General features: G+C 37.3%; 1 protein-coding gene across 5 annotated transcripts in view; it reads right to left on the bottom strand.

Annotated features, from left to right (window-relative positions):
* Positions 1-17,970, bottom strand: part of EML4 (EMAP like 4) — a 149,996-nt gene that overhangs the window by 64,967 nt on the left and 67,059 nt on the right. For all 5 annotated transcript variants that reach the window (XM_027641481.1, XM_027641479.1, XM_027641480.1 and 2 more), the window contains exon 2: positions 4,930-5,112. In XM_027641481.1, coding sequence (XP_027497282.1) covers positions 4,930-5,112 — 183 coding nt within the window. The remainder of the gene's footprint in view (positions 1-4,929; positions 5,113-17,970) is intronic.

Genomic DNA, 17,970 nt, shown 5'->3' with positions numbered 1-17,970 from the left:
TTCCCATGAGTAAAATGACACATGTACAAGCTTGCCAGGTTAGTTTTAATATTGTGGATAAGAACTTAGGTCTGACCACTACCATAAACATTTTCCTATTTATATTTCTATTTTCTCTTCCATTAACATTTACTGATTAGACAAGATAAATATGTACTCAGTTATAGAACAACTCTGCTCATTTTAAGACTAAAAACCAAAAAATGTAAGTCTATCTTATGCTTTCATTAATGAATTTTGCTGAACACCTGAAGTCAATTGTTGTTAACATAAAACAAAATGACAATGTTATTGAAAGGAAACCATTGTTGAGATAAGGAAAAAATTACATCTGAAGCGCTTTGCTTACATTAGTGTAATGAGACAGAATTTGATGAGATATACTGTTTCATATAAGAGAAGAAATCAGGAAAAGAAGGAAAACTTAATGGGTTTCTATTTTAAAAGCCCACTGCACAAAGGAAAAATGAAAAATAAAAATAAAAATACCCCACCAACCACACTTCCAGTACATAGCTGCTTTTGCAGGTCCCCAAGAACATTGCTTTAAGCAAAATGAAATGTCTCTCAATCTGCCAGCCTGCATTGTCATGAGAAACCCTTTCTGCATATTGCCATCCACTATTGCAATTTCACTTTATGAGTTCAATTTGCATATGAGTTATTTGATATCAATTCCTGTCCAAGCAATAGGAAATGTTCCTCTAAAGGTTTAACCTTTGACAAGTCTCCTCATTATTTCTGAATCTAGAAAAAGGACATGAACTCTGCCTCTCTACAGGCAGACATCAGATGTACTTTCTGGTAGACGGCCACTTTTTCAGGCACAAGCTCATACTTCAGTGAAATTATTAGCCTGAGATATTTTACTGGTGCTATTGTGTGGCACAAACTTGTCCACACACCCAGAGCCTGAGGGATGAATTCTCCCATTACACACATTTTGATACCCTGGAAGATTTTAATAGGTTTACCAGGCACCAGCTGTGAGCCAATCTATCTTGCTGGCAGCCATGAGTACCAGACTGCTTTATGCTTTCCTTTTCTTCACTGTCCAGGTAATCTTTGGTTTGGGAACTTTTTGTGAATGTTAACAGCATCAATCATGCATCAACAGCAGAGGCATGTGGCAACGAGAGCACAGAGTTGCCAAAAGCAAAGAATTTCCCACCAAAGAAATTCTTCTTACAAAGCCATCTATTAAAAAAGAAAAGAAAGAGAGAGAGGAAAAAAAAATCCCACAAACACACTCCCACACTCTGATCCCCACAAACCCCATAGCTGCTGGGGATCTGATCTCTAACCAAGCCATTACACATTTCTAATCCTCAACACTGCCTTCAGACCTGGTAATTTCTCCTTTGTGTAGTTATTCTTAGCTGTGTGCAGAGCTGGAGAAGTACTATCATAGCCTTTTTTTTTTTTTAAGAGATTCTCTCTATTTAGAATAACTTTGCATTGAGAAGTCACACACAAACACTCCCAGTCTGCTTTTCTCTATGAAATACAGACAACTGCTAATCCTGTTGCAATTCCTACTAGAAGTATTTTCCTTATTCAGTATCTCCACTTCATGCTTTACTAGGAGGCACTGCAGTGGTTAAAAAATCTTGCCCTTTATCTTATCTTCTACAGTCCACAAATCCCTGTATGAAGAGTAGCTTGCTTCTGAGAGAGGGCCAGACACATAAAATCATAGGTAGCAACCTCCTGACTGATAGCCCATGAGTTAGAAATAAAAATCTACCCATGCCCAGATGAATTTTTTCACTGAAGACTGAACTAAGTTCAAAATAAGCTCGAGGTACAAATGTAGGAAAAAAAAAAGAAAAACTAAGATTTAAAGGATAATCCAAAAACTTTATCTTCAGCTACTGTTTCAATCTATCAACCTAAAATAAAGAAGCAAGAAAATTAAGAACAGAATTAGATCACCAGATGTGCAATGCAGACTAACTAGACAAAGCATGACGAGATCGCTTTTTGTACTAAGTTGAGTCAGCAACTTCAGAATAAGAAAAACCAGTGAAAAAGCTACAAGGATTTGTCCCTTTTAGCCTGATTCACAGACTGCTCACAACACCTATTTTTAGCCTATGAAAAATCTCTCTTCAAAGACACTGGTGAGGTGGCAACAAAAAAAACCTGAAAGGTTTTAGAAAACTCATTTCAGCAAAAAGTAGGAAAGACTTCTTCAAACTGGGTTAGTTATTGCCTGACACTTAGACCAAAACTCCTTTGTTTGACGGAAAGATTCAAGATGGCTTTTTACGGTACTATGATAAGTTCAGTTTGTTTTGAAAGTATTTATCTCAGTGTGTTGCCATACTTGAAATTAAACACATCTCTCTCAATGAAATCATAAATCTATATACATATCTATGCTCTTTAGTAACTATTTATGTCAGTATGTATTTAAGAGCTGTTGTAGAGAAAAATACTTCTGTGATTGAAAGCCTCAGTGTTTTTCTTTAAGAAAACCAAGAAAACCCACCTATAATATTTACCACGAAACCGCAATTATTGTATTGTGGAAATCCAGATTCTTGATAGGATCACGAACACCAAAACGAATTTTGGAGGAATACAGTTACCTTTGCAGCAATCATGACTTGACTAGTAAGAGCCTGTTATATACATGTATAATACTTCAAAGGGAACTTAACAATTACTTCCTTGAGTATTATTTTTGTATGGCAATTCAGATCTTCTACTAAGCCTACTCATTCAAGAAAATAATACATTGACCCCTGTTAAAACACTTCAAGAGTTTTTTAGCTTTTGAACAAACTTAAAATACAAAAATCCAATGTAGAACCTGAGGTATTGCAAAAAGCTATGTATGAACTTGTTTTTATCTCAAGCTTATTCTTCAAGACTAATTTTAGACTCTTAAAAAATTCCAGTGATTGTATGTGAGCATTTTTTTTGTGGTGTCTTTATACCATCTATATACAGCTGATTTCATGATTAACAGTGAAGTTAATGTGTTTTCTGGTGGTATTAGGTAACTGAACACAATGGGGACACATCCACCACAAATTAAATACAGTGTCAATTAGTCATAAGTTCAATGTATTAGATCATACATGTACATATCTGTCCCGGTCCCCATCTCTTTCTTCACAGTTACAAGCTGTTGTAGAGATTTATACGACCCACCTGAAGATATTTAGATATTCCACCTTCTGTCTGCACTGTTTCCTTCAAATAATTAGTTTATTTTTCACTGCACAAATTGACCTAGACAACTTGGTATGGTCCCAAGATCCCCCGAAAGGAGATGGCCACAAGGCATTTTGCAGAACACAGCATGTTTGTCCTGCCTGTACACAAAGTTTGCTGGGTATTAGACAGCTCCAAGTCAAAGGTTTTTAGCCATGTTTGTGCACATCCCAGATCCTCTGCATTTAAACGGGAAGAATAAGGTACAATGGTGCATTTTGACCACAGTTTTTCACTTGAATATTTTCTTTTCGTCATAATGGACAGCGGATAGCAGAGTGATTTAGTCAAAATACTTGCCAGAGCACTATTTACAAAGAGTTAAAAAAGGAAGCCTCAATCTTGATGGGACCAGACATGTAAATCAGATAGATAAAAGCTGCATTTATAAGCAGGGATGACAACAATCTACCATTTAGCAAGCAAGAGAGAATGGCAGAATTCAGAGCTCAAGCCAATTAAGCATCATGACTTCCTTCCATCTGGTAGAGAGACTGTAAAACCATTTAATTAAGGAATTTGATATCTCTGTCACATCTAAAATAATTCAAACTTTCAGCATTTTCAGCTTTTGCATTTTCAGCCTGTATAATGCAGTCACCCAAATACAGGCTATGTTGTATCAGTTCAGTGTTATTATACTGGCACTGGTGTAACAGGTGTACTTCAAGGCTGAAACACACGGATGGATCCCAGAGATGTCTGTGCTGCATGGTTTGATGGCATTACATGAAATTATGTATTTAATTTGTGGTGGATGTGTCCCCATTGTGTTCAGTTACCTAGTATCACCAGAAAACACATTAACTTCACTGTTAATCATGAAATCAGCTTTATATAGATGGGATAAAGACACCACAGAAGGAATCACTTCTAGGTGTGAATTATTTGAAATATGACCTAACCTTTTCTTTAATTAGAGACCTGATATATGTCACAAATATAAATAGCTGCAATTTTCTTTGAATACACAACTTTAAGTTAGACTAAGTCCAAAACTTGATTCAAATAGTTCTCCAGAAAAGAAAATTAAATGTCCACAGGAAATAAAAAAAAAAAAGTAAAAATTAGCGCAAATGGCACCCAGTTTCTCTACTCTTTAACAATCCTACATATTTCAAAGTTGCAACGTAAAATTTACTAGTGACTAATCAAAAGAGAGATTGCTGAGTGGCTACGTGGTCATTTCTTACATGAGACCTACTGGTGGCAAAATAGCTATATTCAGAAAGCCTTCTTATTTGGTGGTAATGTGTTTTGATTTTTGTTTTCTTTTTAGTTTAGGGGCAGGGGGAAATGCAGCCTCTAATATGCCCTTTCAGTTGAGTAACTTCTAGGTGAAGTCAAAGCTGAGACTAAAAACTGCCCAGAAGTCCCAGAACCCACAATGGCAGGCTGAAGACTGCAGCTGTAAAGCATTGCACCATTTACATTGAAACAGGAACTTTTTAGCAAGAAATCAGGAAAATTTTCAGGGGCATCAAGAACATAAAAATCTTAGCAAAGAGCAAAATTAGCAAGCATATTTCAGATATCTATTAGCCATATACATTTAAGTCACTAAAAAAATCTAACCCCTCCAGGTCAAAATATACCTGCTTTTCCAAATGAGACAGAAATGGGAAAAAAGAAGCGACCAATGGAGAACATTCTAACATGATTAACACTCTGACTTCAGAAAGAGTTTACCAAATATGGGCTTACCTTTACTTGGTGCTGATTTTCTCACAGAAGCTACATGGTCTTCAGAGATAGCAAGACGCCTTAGCACATCAGCCAGCGCTGCTTTTAGCACAGTGATTTCATCTTCTTGTTGCTGCACTCTCAGCTCCAGGGCTGAAAGACGGTCCTGGACGTCGGACGTGCTCGCGGCCGAGATGCTGTCATCTGCAGAGCAGAAAGAAGCATTTAACTGGTTTGTTCTGAATTAAAAGCCACAGAAAGGAGCATCAACAGCACGAGTACGTCTGTCCCATCATTTTGAAACACTGAAGACATTCAAACGAACGTGTTCAGGCAAATAAGGAATGGATATTATGTCAAACATCAAATTAATGCTTCAACACAGAAATGTTACTAATCTTTATCTAAGACAGAAGGCTTAAGGATTGTGGCCCTATTACAGTCACAAGAGGCAAAGTGCTTTCTGTTAAAATAGTGTAGAAAGGAAAACACGCTTACCAGTGGAAGGAAGACTGAAATCAAGCCTTTTTAAACAGCCAACTGAATAAACTAAAAAAGTATAAAACTGTGGTAAAGTTTTGCCATATATTCTTTTGGAACTGTTTACGAATTTTAACTATGATTCTTAATATTAAAGCCAGTTGTAAAGTCAAAAAAAAAATCAGCTCCACAGTTGAACATACAAGTATTGCTAGCCATGAGCTAACTGCATCAAGTGGTAACCCCAATTTAAATAGTCTAGATCAGGGTTCCTAATATCAATTCCTTCTTTAACTTTTTCACATCACCACCCTGTATGTGTCAAAAAACATACAACCTTATAACATTTGGTTTGAAGCAAACAGAAAATAAATACACTACAAAAAGGTTCCAAAAAACTGTTTGGTCACACAGAGATAGATTAGCACTGAAGGTCTAATCCAGCAAAATCTATTCTTCAGTGGTAAAAAGGAAATTACAGCTTCTGATTACTCTTTGCCTTTGACAGTTCTTTGCATTATTTCTGCCAAGCCAAAATAACACATAACAGATTTTTGTATTTGGCTGTATAATAAATCACAGGCCAACCACTAAAAAAAAAGTCCACGAAAGAATATGTTGCTCAATCATAAGGTACCGAATTCCTTATCCATGCTGTTTAAGGCTTACTAAAAACTCACTAAGGAAATTCTAATAGTTTTACCAAATTTACCTGTATTATACAAATAGATAGTTTAAGTTCATATTCTATGAAATAAATACAAACAGCAAATTTACATGTAAGGGTAAACTGCGAAAAGCTATTATTACAGTGATTATATAGTAGTTCACTTATCTTATGAAGACATATGAAGGAAAAAAACTTAATATAAACCACAATCCTAAAACTCTGTTTTTCCCTAAAAAACATCTTAATCTTAGAAATACTTGCATAAGGGCACTTTTAAAATACCTGAACGCAAAAGAAACACTGAGCCAAATTCCTCCAATGGATTAAATATGAAAGAGATTATGGAGTTCAATGCCAACTTCCATTCAGTTAAAACATGATACTCACTACTGAGAGACCAAGAATCGAACCAACCAAAATAAAGAACCACAATAATACTTTCATAACACAAATTTTTAAAATGAATTAGTAAAAAAACCCTAATGTTAGGAGTGAAACATATTCACAATTATTATTAAACTGAAAGGAACAGTCAAGGTTACAGTTGTTAAACAGCTCCTACAAGATGAACAGTTTTGCATATTGATATAATTCACTATTTGGTTACACCAAATGCAAAAATGTATCACTTCATGGTTAATACTATATTCATTCACGCTGATAAAAAGAACTGCAGGGGAGTTAATAAGGCGCATAATCAGACTGAGATCCAGAGACAACAGATCAGAACAGCTCTGAACAAAATGCCTTTAATACCACCATCCTACCTGTACCTCCTACGTTCAAAAAATTTATTTTAATGGTTCTCCGTCTCAGCATATCCAACACTCTCTCAGCAGTACTTTACAAATCCAGACCTGTGACAGCTACCCCAGGTTAGGAAAGATTCTGTAAAATTCTTGTACTAAACCCCTCATTTTCAAAACATAAAACCCCATCTGTTTTAAGAAGCTAGTAGAAGTTCCTACAAGCACACATACCTATGCAGCACATAAAAAGGAACCAAGATAAATGTATGTTAATCCATGAAGAAAAGCCATTTACTTTAGCAAAGTAAATGGACTTCAAAAAGTACCATATAATTCATACTTCTACTATTCTTAAAGTGTTCATCTTTAAATACATGCAGTGGACCAGCCAGAATGAACACTGTAGAAAACAACTATTTTCAAAATATTATAAACTTTATAATTCATCTTAGACTGGGTAGCAGTCCAAACAGAAGAGAGAAGTTTGATATTTCCTTAAAAAAGGGGGAGGAAAAAAACCCCATACTTTTTGTTGGTTTTTTTTCTTTTTTGTCTGCCAAAGCCTTCAATTAATAAACTATTAAAAAGTCTTATAATGGATAAATTATGGATAATTTCCCAGACTGCATAAACATACAGCAGATCACTATAAAACATTTGTAAAAGGAATAAGTAGCTATGTCAGATCATCATTTTAGAAGCCAAATATTACTGTGTTCCCTGTGTGGAGTCCAAATAATAGTAATTACCAAACCAGGAAAGGTTCCACTGTTGAGTGGTCTTTCTGATGTGCACAGATACAAGTGCTCTGCACATCTCTGTATATCTTTTTTTCCCCACTAAGTACTAACATTGACTAGACTGTTTCCGTTGAACCCCAATACCCCAAAAATGGGATACATTACCTGGCTGCTGCAGCTCCCAACGCCACAGTTATATCACTAATTAGAAACTTCAAAGAACAGGAGTGCAAATCTTTCTGCCCTATAAGGGTGAGCTGCAAATGCTCTGACCTCCTCAACATATCAAATGAGATGGTAGCAGAGTTGACCGATGCTCCCCTCTGTGAGCTGCGCTGTGGAGGCTTAAGCCTTGACACAACACAGAGGCAGAAGGACTCTCAAACTCAACTACAAACCAATAGCTTGTCAAAGGTCATAGCTACGTAAATGGGGCATGAGTAGAAAACAAAGTAGGTTAAGCCATTTAGCTGATTCAAAGCCAGGCAAGGTAATGGGCCGCGCGTGTACCACAGGAAAAAAAGGGTTTCAAACCACCAGCAGCTGCTTTGCATTGCAGAGAGGGTACATGAGGAACAGCAACTGAAAGAAGCTGGACAGCAAGAATATCACTGGGAAATCAAGAATATTTTGGTTGATCAAAGAATACAGTAGCACACTGGGAAGACATTTTATTGTTCTTTATCATTCTACAGAAGCAGCATCTGTTTCAAGTGATGACAATCATGTATTACCCTGGCAACTATTAGAGAATTAAAATGAATGATTCCCAACCCAAAAACCTCACTCATTAGAGCAAATATTCAACTGAACTCCAACATGCCCTTCTTGGCAGTGTCTTGAAAAGTAATTCAACAGGGATTAGCTTAAAAGAAGATGCCTTGAAAGTAAACACAACTGCAAGCTGTGAGATCATTCTGACAGTTCTGCACAATACACAATTATACCTTTTCTTCTCATAAGTTTTCAAAATCTCTTACGGATTTCTTCTTTCATTAAAAATACATTTTATAATCTAAAGAACTACTTCAAAAGAAGTTTAAACAAAAAAACTTCCTTCAAGGGCATGCCCTTCCCCTTTCAGAGAGGAAACAGCTCTTATGCAAGAACAAAGTCAGTCACTTGTGAAGCAAAAGTCCATTTCCTCCCTTCCTCTTCTCCCACTCATAAACGTCTGCCCTTTCCCTCGTGCTGACAGACATCTATCCAAGTCTTCCATGGGCCACTCTTTTTTTACTAAATCAGAGGGAGATTTATTTATTTAAAAAGGGAAACCTGTTAAGCAAATATACCAAAAACATTTTAAGTGCAGTTGACCACTGACTCAATCTAAAAAGACCAAAGAGCATCATTTTTGATGTGTTGGTCACATTTCCCAAGCTGTTGATGACCCATGCCTTCAAGAGAGCCACTGGGAACAAGATCCATTGCAAAGATCCATCTACAGTGTTTGCTGGTAGTAGTGAGGAGACATCCATGCAGATGTGAATCTAAGGTATTTGTCTTATAAAGTGGTTAAATATAAGAGTAGTGGTAGTCAAATGACAGCAAAAACATGCTAGGTCTCACCATACAGTACTGTAAATTTCAAAATAAGATGTTTCACTATTTTTCATGGTTCATCAGTTTGATTTTTAATTTTTGCCAGGAAAACATCAATTCTCCCCCTGCTTTTGGAATATGAAGGGATAAATATGCTGTCTCCAGTACTCGTGAGACATGAGGATGAATCTAAAAATTAGGGCTCATTTTTCAGTCAATGGAACAGCATTAAAAAGACACGTTACTCTGTGTGGGACTCCTCACAGTCACAGGCACCAAACCAATCCCAGCAGATTGAACAAGGCAGCAGCTCAAACAGCCCCTTAGTCTTTGGCCAGGAACTTCAAGAGGGGTATCCAGTACATAGTGATGGTACTTTACCAACCTCCCAAGCCATGTATCACTCCTCTTCCCACATGGCACCAGTAGGCACGTGAGGACAACAGCATCTGAAAAGCATCACCCTTCATCATTCGCTGCCTAGGAGAAATTTGAAATGGCTACATTTGGAAAAAAATTATCTTACTACTGAACCATCTATTCTAGGCCTCCTCAACAATTCCAGAGCATCCACTATCACTTCTCCGAGTCAATTCCTCCCAGCCTCCACCAAACATAAGTAAGGTCTTCATTTTAAACAGAAGCAGCATTTCAGAAAAACAAATTCTACAAACTCCAGCACATGGAAATTTAAACCACAGGGCGGAAAATTCTACGTTTCATCCAATAAAGCCACAGAAACCACAGGTAATTTTAAACCCCTGTCTGTTAAGGCACCCACGAAGTTTTCTGAGAGTGGTAAGAGTCTTTTATTAGAGAATAGCAACAGAAATTACTTGGATCGGCATAAAGATCCGGCTGACAATTTCAGGGAATAACTGGCCCGAAAGAATGCTTTCTCACCAGTACTATGATCAGCTCACATCTGCAGGAAACACTGTATTTGTACAATTTGCAATTTCTGTTCTGAAGAGCAGTGAATAATTTTACTGCAGATGAGGTTTATATTTCCAGAGAAATAACTGACAAACTTGTTTTTTTCTACCATGCTACCAGAAAAAAAAACTCTCTGCAGTTTTTTGCAATTCACTTGTCTTAAGACTAGATTATAAAGGGTGGAAAGATCAAGAATTGTGTTCCATATCTGTAATTCATAATTCTCAAAAAATCCCCAAACCAATTAGACTCCATGCTTTTGCCCACAGTATCTTCTTCACCTCCTCCAAGTGCCAACACACAAATTATCTCAGTTTTGTAAAGGATGTGAGTCATGAAAAGAACACAAAAATGGGAATTAGAACACATAACACAAACATGGAAGATTAAAAGAGCTCCCTGTGACCCAAACAGTACTGTATTAAGTTCTAATTTGCCCCTAAAACAAGACTACGTGGCATGGCAATGGAGTGGGAAGTTCTCCCCAAGTTCTCACTTCCTGCAAATGCAAGACTCTGGTCTTTAACTCTCTCAGTTATCCCATACATTTTTTGCTTCCTTTGCTAGTTTTTCATTCTTTTTCTTTAATCTCCCAATTTTTCTATACTGAATTGAAACTACTATGCTGCTCAACCTTAAATTTCTCTCTTCCAAAGACATTTCTGCAGGTTTTTGGGAAGGACGTGTGTTGTCACACACCACTCATTTGCTCAGGGTTGATGCTGAATGAGGACCATCATTTCGACCAAACTGTCTTTCTTGTATATCTCATGAGATTTTTTTAACAATTCATAGATCCATCTTATTTTAGTCCCCTACAAATAGTTAATATAAAAACAATATATTACTCTACACTAGCCTTTCACGAACCATTTTGATAAAAAGTCAAGCAGCAAGCAGTAAGTTTATTTACACAGATCCTACTGCAGAATCAGATCATAAAACGGGAATGTAATGTCTAGTGGATAGTGCCTTAATCATCAAAAGTCATCACCTCAATTGCTCATCTGCATTTTTAAACAGAAACTGTGTAAAAGACCGCTTATTATTCACTTTAAAATATAGCTGGGCAATCCACCATATTGTGATGGATACAGAACTTGGCCATGAACAAATCCAAACAACATCCCCTACCCAAAAAATAGAACCTAACCATAGAAAACCCTACCAACCTTCACTCAAGTCTGAAACGTCTAAAAATCTCAGTCAAAGCTCTGAAAGGAATGTAATTTATGCTGTTAAGAATTTGTCCATTACTTGAATAAATGTAAACTGGCCCACCTGTAAAAGATCTATACACATTCGTATATATCTGTATAATCATACACTCGAAATCTCAATTAAAAAAAAAAGGGGCCATAAACTATAAATTTAAATCATTATAGCAATGCATTAAATTTCAAAAGAACAACAAAAGATATAACTACATTGGACAAAGCTTCTTAGGACTTCTCAATTCAGCATGATATATATTCATTTTACAACTGTAGTGATTTGTCTGTAGATGATCCATGGGGTGATTTTGCTGAAACCCATGAATGTTCTGCAATGCAATAGTTGCTACTGACCTTTGATATTTGTGGATTGCTTTATGGTAATTCGAAGCAAGTTCACGTCTGTGAACCTACTACTGCACTATTACATTATAAAGAATATGACCCATGTTTCAAGCAATCTCATTTGAAAGGGCTGTTTGGACATGTAAGATGATCATGCCTAATAATCAGTACTCTATTTGTGTATGCTAAACAGATTTGTGCACTTCATATCTTTTTTTGTCCTGACATGAAAAAGCAAAGGAAGGAAGAAGATTAAGAGATGATACAAAAATATCCTGAAAAAAAAAACTTAGTAAAAACCACAAGTTACAGCAGATAAAAGAATATTTTTCTAACAAGCTTTCGCATCTGCTGCTGTAAACACTAAGTTTTATCATGGATAATCCAGAAATATATAAGCATGAGATTCACAGGGTACAACTCCACCCATGCTCTATTTGACCAACATGAGTGTTCTACCTCCCTAAGTTTCCAGTAACTGTATTACCTATTGAGCATAAAAGTTTTATACTTTTATACTTGCTGATACTAGTTTTGATAGGCAGACTGTGAAAACAAAACAAACACTTACAGACACTTCTCCTATTTGACATTGGTATCCATATAATTACTTGAAGAGGCAGGTAATTATGCAGGCTCTCTCATGTATCCTTCCCCAACTGCATACTTCGTATCAGCTCCACCTCCACTGAGATGCATCTCAAGAGTAAGACCATTCACAGGTTTTTCTCCACCCACTACTTAAGCCTCGTGGTTTTCAAGTACTTTTCTTCCCCTTACATTGCTTAGCTCTCAATGTTCCTGATATTGTTCTGAAGCTTATGACTCTTAAACGCTTGGCCTTCAATCAGCAGGACAAGCCCTTTTCCTTCCAAAATAGTGTTTCTGCTACAGATGAGTGACCTCTACACTCCATAGAGAGAATTTGTGGTGGCTACGGGTACCTGCTTGGGATCCCCCATATTACTCATTCAGCAGCACTCCAAGTCACCCCAAGCTCTTTTCAGTATCTTATGCCATCCTATTTTCAGGTCACAGTAAGAGAGAGGGGCAGGGAGCACCTTTTCAAACACAAAAACTTTGAAATTCACATAGCAACCAAAGAGCTGCAATGAACTGTTCTACTATAAGTTACACACACATTAACGAAAACACTTTAGTCCACATATGTCAGTATTTCTTCGCCGAAAATATTTCATGTTGTACTAGAAGTGTTAGAACATTTCCATGATAAAATGCTGATTTAAAAGTTAAAAACCAAAAAAGTATGAAACAATGCAAGTTAAAAATTTCAGTGCCTGCAGTTTTTTCCCCCCATCCTCCCTAATGCCCAAACTGATCTAACTAAAATTTTCTAAGAAAACAACTTTTCCTATGCTGAAGTAGGACCAGATCTCTGAGGTCTTCCTCTTCACCAAGGGCTCAGCCACTGCTTGCCTCCCTACGCCATGAGCGGACAGCACCCAAGCCACCCCATTAAGAAACTCAGCAGGTTCCAGCTTTGCAGGACAGAGGCAAAGCCAGCCACTGTCTGGGGCTCCAGGGTAACCACTGCGGGACAGCAAGAGTAGGAAAACATCTCTGCCACCTGAGGAAGAACCTGCCTGTTGTGCCCAAACACCAGACATCAGTGGGGAAAAGCGCTAAGCTCTCACAGGTACTCCCACCAGAAGCAATCAGGCTTTTGACATGTACAGCGTTTTCCTGTCTATACACTTTGACAATCAAGCCTTCCTAGTTTCAAATCAGGCAATTACTTAATTAGAAAATTAGGTAATTAGCAAATGCTTTTGACCTTAATCTCTTTTTAACTTCACTCTTCATCTGTTAAATGCAAGCATTGTCCCACACCACATAAAGGTTAATTAACACTTGTGGGCTACCAACACACTACCCCTAAGTGCTGCAGCAAAATCAATGCTTAAATTCGTGCATTTCTTTGAAAAGCACGACTAAAAGTCTTGCCATAAAAATAACAGAAAGACATGTAAAGAAAATGAAGGCAACTCAAAGCACTGAGAAGCTGCTTTTTAGGCAGAATCAGCTTTTCAGAGTTCTGAATTGCGGAAAGACTATGAGTAAGTAATTAAAGGCTGCATCTTAATATCTATATGATCCAGAAGATTAAATACAGTCTTGAAGAAAAACTCCAATTCTGACTTCTATGCTCACTATGACTTCCCACTCAGAACACTCTTCTAAATCATATGTCAATAGTGCATAAATGTACAAAAAGACGGCAGCATTAATTGTCGCTGATCTGCTCAACACAACAATGAATGATAGTAACCATATTCAGGCTCAGATAAAAGTGCTGCTATGCAAAACATCACAAAGTCCAGAAAAAGCACAGAGTTCACCAAGAAGCGTGGGATCATCTGAAACACTGATTTTCCTGGAGTATTCAGCAAATTTATTTACACAGACAGGTACCACCAGTTACATGGCGGGCAAGGAAGGTGTGAAGGTTTGTAAATGGAAAGAGTGCGTGGGGAGCAGGGGGTAGAGCGAAGGATGGGAGGAAAAGAAATAAAAAAGAAAAAAGAAAAAAGAGCACTCAAGAGTTATCTCAGATTCTTCTCTCTCCGCACCTCTCCCTCCCCCTGGGGCCACTTATTTTTTAACTGCTCTTGTAATAGTGATGGTGCTAACTCCTGTTCAGAGAAGTGTCCGTATATTTAGAGAATTTTTTTTCTTTTTTCAGAATTTAAGCCCAAATTCATACAGGTTACCTCTGATTTTTCAAATTCTATTTCCAAAGTATATTTCCAAAAGATATTTTTTTCCAGTAACATGCAAATAAAATCCAAGTTTTTGAAACATTCAATCTTTAGACTGCAACAACACAGGAAAAGTCCAACATTCCCCATCACTGCAGTGCATGTCCTCTGCTGCAAAATATTTGAGTTCAGTAGTACCAACATACTTTTAATCTGAAACTTATGGACAACTTCCAACATCTTAAATATTTATTGCTTATTTGGGCATCAAACTTATCTGAATTTTTGTCTATGGTATGCTTTTAACAAGTACATTTTTTGCCCTGGAGGAAAGATGTTTCTACTCTTTAAGATTGCTATATTCTCATCAGTTCTAGAGTATAACATCACAACAAAATAGAAAAGCACTGAAATCATTAAGTGAGATAACATCAGGAAAAACAACATACCCTCTTCTTTTATAGATACATTTTATTTTGTACCATGCAATGTTTAATTGCAAAATTTTACTGATCTCATATCCTGACACACAAACAAGTAATCTCTAGTTTCTGTTATCTAGCAATAAAGTCAGACATTATCTCTGAAAATAAAAGTGTTGGAATATTTCTGAAATTTTTTGTACTGGTTGCTTCATTGTGCTGCTCATTTCCTTCCCCCAGGACTCATAAATAATTTGTAACCTCAAAAATACCACTTTACAAACTAAGTTTATTTGATCTTATTCTGTGCTATTCTAAGCCAATCTATCATAAATGCCACCATGTAAAACTCCACCAAGTCAAGAAAAACAGAATCCTGGCCCATAGTACTCATTTCCTTTCCCAAAGAAATAAGCAACTCCCTCTCACAAAACACTCATCTACCCTGCAGGGGAAGCCTTCCCTTTCAGTTCTGCTGTAAAAAGCAGGATCTTGTGGGTTTCTGTGCTCAGCTTAAATCAGAGCAAGAGGGAGGCACCAGGGCAGGTGTACACAGCAGGGTAATTTGATGGCTCTTATCCGCCAAGTCACAGGACACAGTGATTTCAGATCAAAGTAAAATCTGTTTCGAAACAGACTTAACTCATTGCCTTATCTTAGTTTTCTGGTATTTCAGGTATAGGAATTCCTTCCACTTATTCAGGGTCCTATGCGGCCACTGCTTTATTTCCTTTCAATACCAGAGCCCCTTTTGTAAAATGCCAACTTTCAGCTTCCTCTCCGACAAGCTAAAGTGACCTTGAAAAGTTATTGTCCTTCTTTGCATTTTCTTATCCAAAAGCTAAAGATTACAATACACTCTTGTAAAAAATAACCTCTATTAAGAGACAAGCTTTCTGCTGGGAGTATGCATTCCAGTGATAAGTTTTCTCTTGTGATCATCCACCACAGTGGATGCTGTGGTGTTGCTGCAGTGGGGCCAGGATGGCTGGTTGTGCTTGCATGCCTGGCATGCTCAGTCTGTTCCAGTGGGCAGCCACCTCCTGCAGAAGACACCCCTTATCCTAGGTCTGTGACAAAAATATTGTCCTTGCTGCTGCAGGGGATACCGTCTTGCAGTTGTTCAACCTCTCCTGTGTCTTGTAGGCAAGAACAGACATAAGGTTTGGTTTAGATATTTTTTGAAAAGTCCATTGTTTCTTGGGAACAAGCTTGATTCAACTCAACACTTCCAACAGTAGCAATCGCAATCTCGCTTTTGTTTACCTCCACCAAAATGTCTCCCCAAATTCTGTAACTGCTTGCAGCTTTGGTACTAGAGGAACACCTCTACAACAGGTCCCCCCCTAGTTACTCCAGGGGGAACCAAATCCACAGCACTTTTGTTAGGGGCTTTTTTTTTGCATAGAAAATAACTAAACTATCTCCGTAAAGACTAGTCATACTACAGATGCAGCTAAGCTCTCCGCTTAGTTTCAAGGATAAAGCACAAGCTGCATGACTCCCACACAGCCAACCTGTAAGGTGGTATCTGCAGCTACTCATCTCACATTAGTCACAATCTCCATTTCAATTACTACACAGGAGCAACTATTGAGAAATAAAGGGAATATTTGCGCATTGTGTGTCATAGAAAACACAGGCCAGAGAGCGAGCAGAAGTATCTATGCTGGTATAAGTCAAGACCCACCCTCAAAAAGGGGAACTGAGCATAAATACAATTAAACAACTGACTGGTTCTTTAGTTAAGCTCCCTTTTTTTTAATTATGTTAGCAATTAAACAGCCTTGGTGAAGTAACAGCTGTAAACAAGCTGTGGGTGGAAAGCATTGCTCACACCTTTCCTGCTGCTGTGACTGCTGCTGCCTGACAGGAGACCATCTAGACGTTCATCCGGCTGCCCTGTAACACACTGCTTCTGAATAGCTGTCGAAACATTTAATATTATTATTATACACAGGTAGCCTTTTAAACATTCAGACTATAGATCTATCATCAAGTGTTGCCGCACTTTTCTTAGCAAGGGAACTATCAACAATAATTTTCGACAAATATTCTACGTGGATAAACCATACGAAACCATCATGAATATATATATGGAATTTGCTTACATGCAAAACATACCTTTTTGCAGGGATATTTTTTCCCTTTCTTCACAAGGGATCCTGTAGGAAAACACAATTCTGTGTGGAAAGTTTGCCAATTTTGTAAACTCAAAAGGGAGTCTATCAAAGTTTTGTCTATCAAAGTTGCTTAAAAACATCACATTTGGTACCATAAACAGATTACTTCTCTGATCTTTCTACAGATGGGAGTCTCTGAAGTGTTAAAAATCCTCAGGTTTTTCTTCCCACTATTTGCTACAGAGCAACAGTTTTTAGGTAAAGGAGATACCCCTACAAATAGTAAGAGAGGCATGACTGATCGTGGATATGTCTAGTATTAGAAATACTACAAGTACTACAAATACTTGATAGGGAAACAAGAACTGAATCTGATTAGGACTAAGTAACAGCAGTGCTGCAAACTATGAGTAAGTTGCATTTTTTCCCCCACTTCTTTCCTTCTTCCCCAAAACTAAGGCATTAATTAATCAAGAACTGACAACAATCCAAGCCTCCTCAGAAAGAGAACTCTTTATGTGCTAAAGTACACAAGTTCAAAAAAAACAGAAATGTTTTGCTGTAGAAGTACACGAGCACCAATGCAACCAGACAGGCTCTACACTGTCACTCAACCTGCCACTGACACATCAGCGGTCACTCCCTTGAAGACCTATCTCAGAGCTCTTCTCTGGCTATCACTAGGTACCACTTTCAGCTTTTTATAAGAGATCAGGAACAGCAATGTTAGGTAAAGCCTGCCTGCAACCCACAGAAATAAAGTTTATAGTTTTTTACTAATACACTTCAAACTCAAATTTAAAAATATACTGGAAAAAGCTATATATTGTAGGCCTCCAGTGTTTGCAATTCAGTTCTATTCTCTTTTTTATGTCCAGGAGATTTCTATTTGTTTGATAACTGTGGGGGGAACAATCTAAAGCCAAAAAAAAAATAGTTACTCTGAAAGCAGCTATTATCTTAAATCACTGAATTATCCAGTTTATTCCTTTAATGCCTATGTTTTAGAATTGATTAATTCCACATACACTTACTAAGCATTAGCTATGCTAATTCAGCTCTTTATACATATAAAAGAACCATCCGGGAGCATACTATTTCTGTATAATACTGCCAGTCAA

This window comes from Corapipo altera, unplaced genomic scaffold, assembly GCF_003945725.1.
Source record: "Corapipo altera isolate COAL_440 unplaced genomic scaffold, ASM394572v1 48b, whole genome shotgun sequence".
NCBI classification, from domain to species: domain Eukaryota; kingdom Metazoa; phylum Chordata; class Aves; order Passeriformes; family Pipridae; genus Corapipo; species Corapipo altera.
Note: the sequence above shows the minus strand (reverse complement) of the source record. Positions and strands in the feature narration are given on the sequence as shown.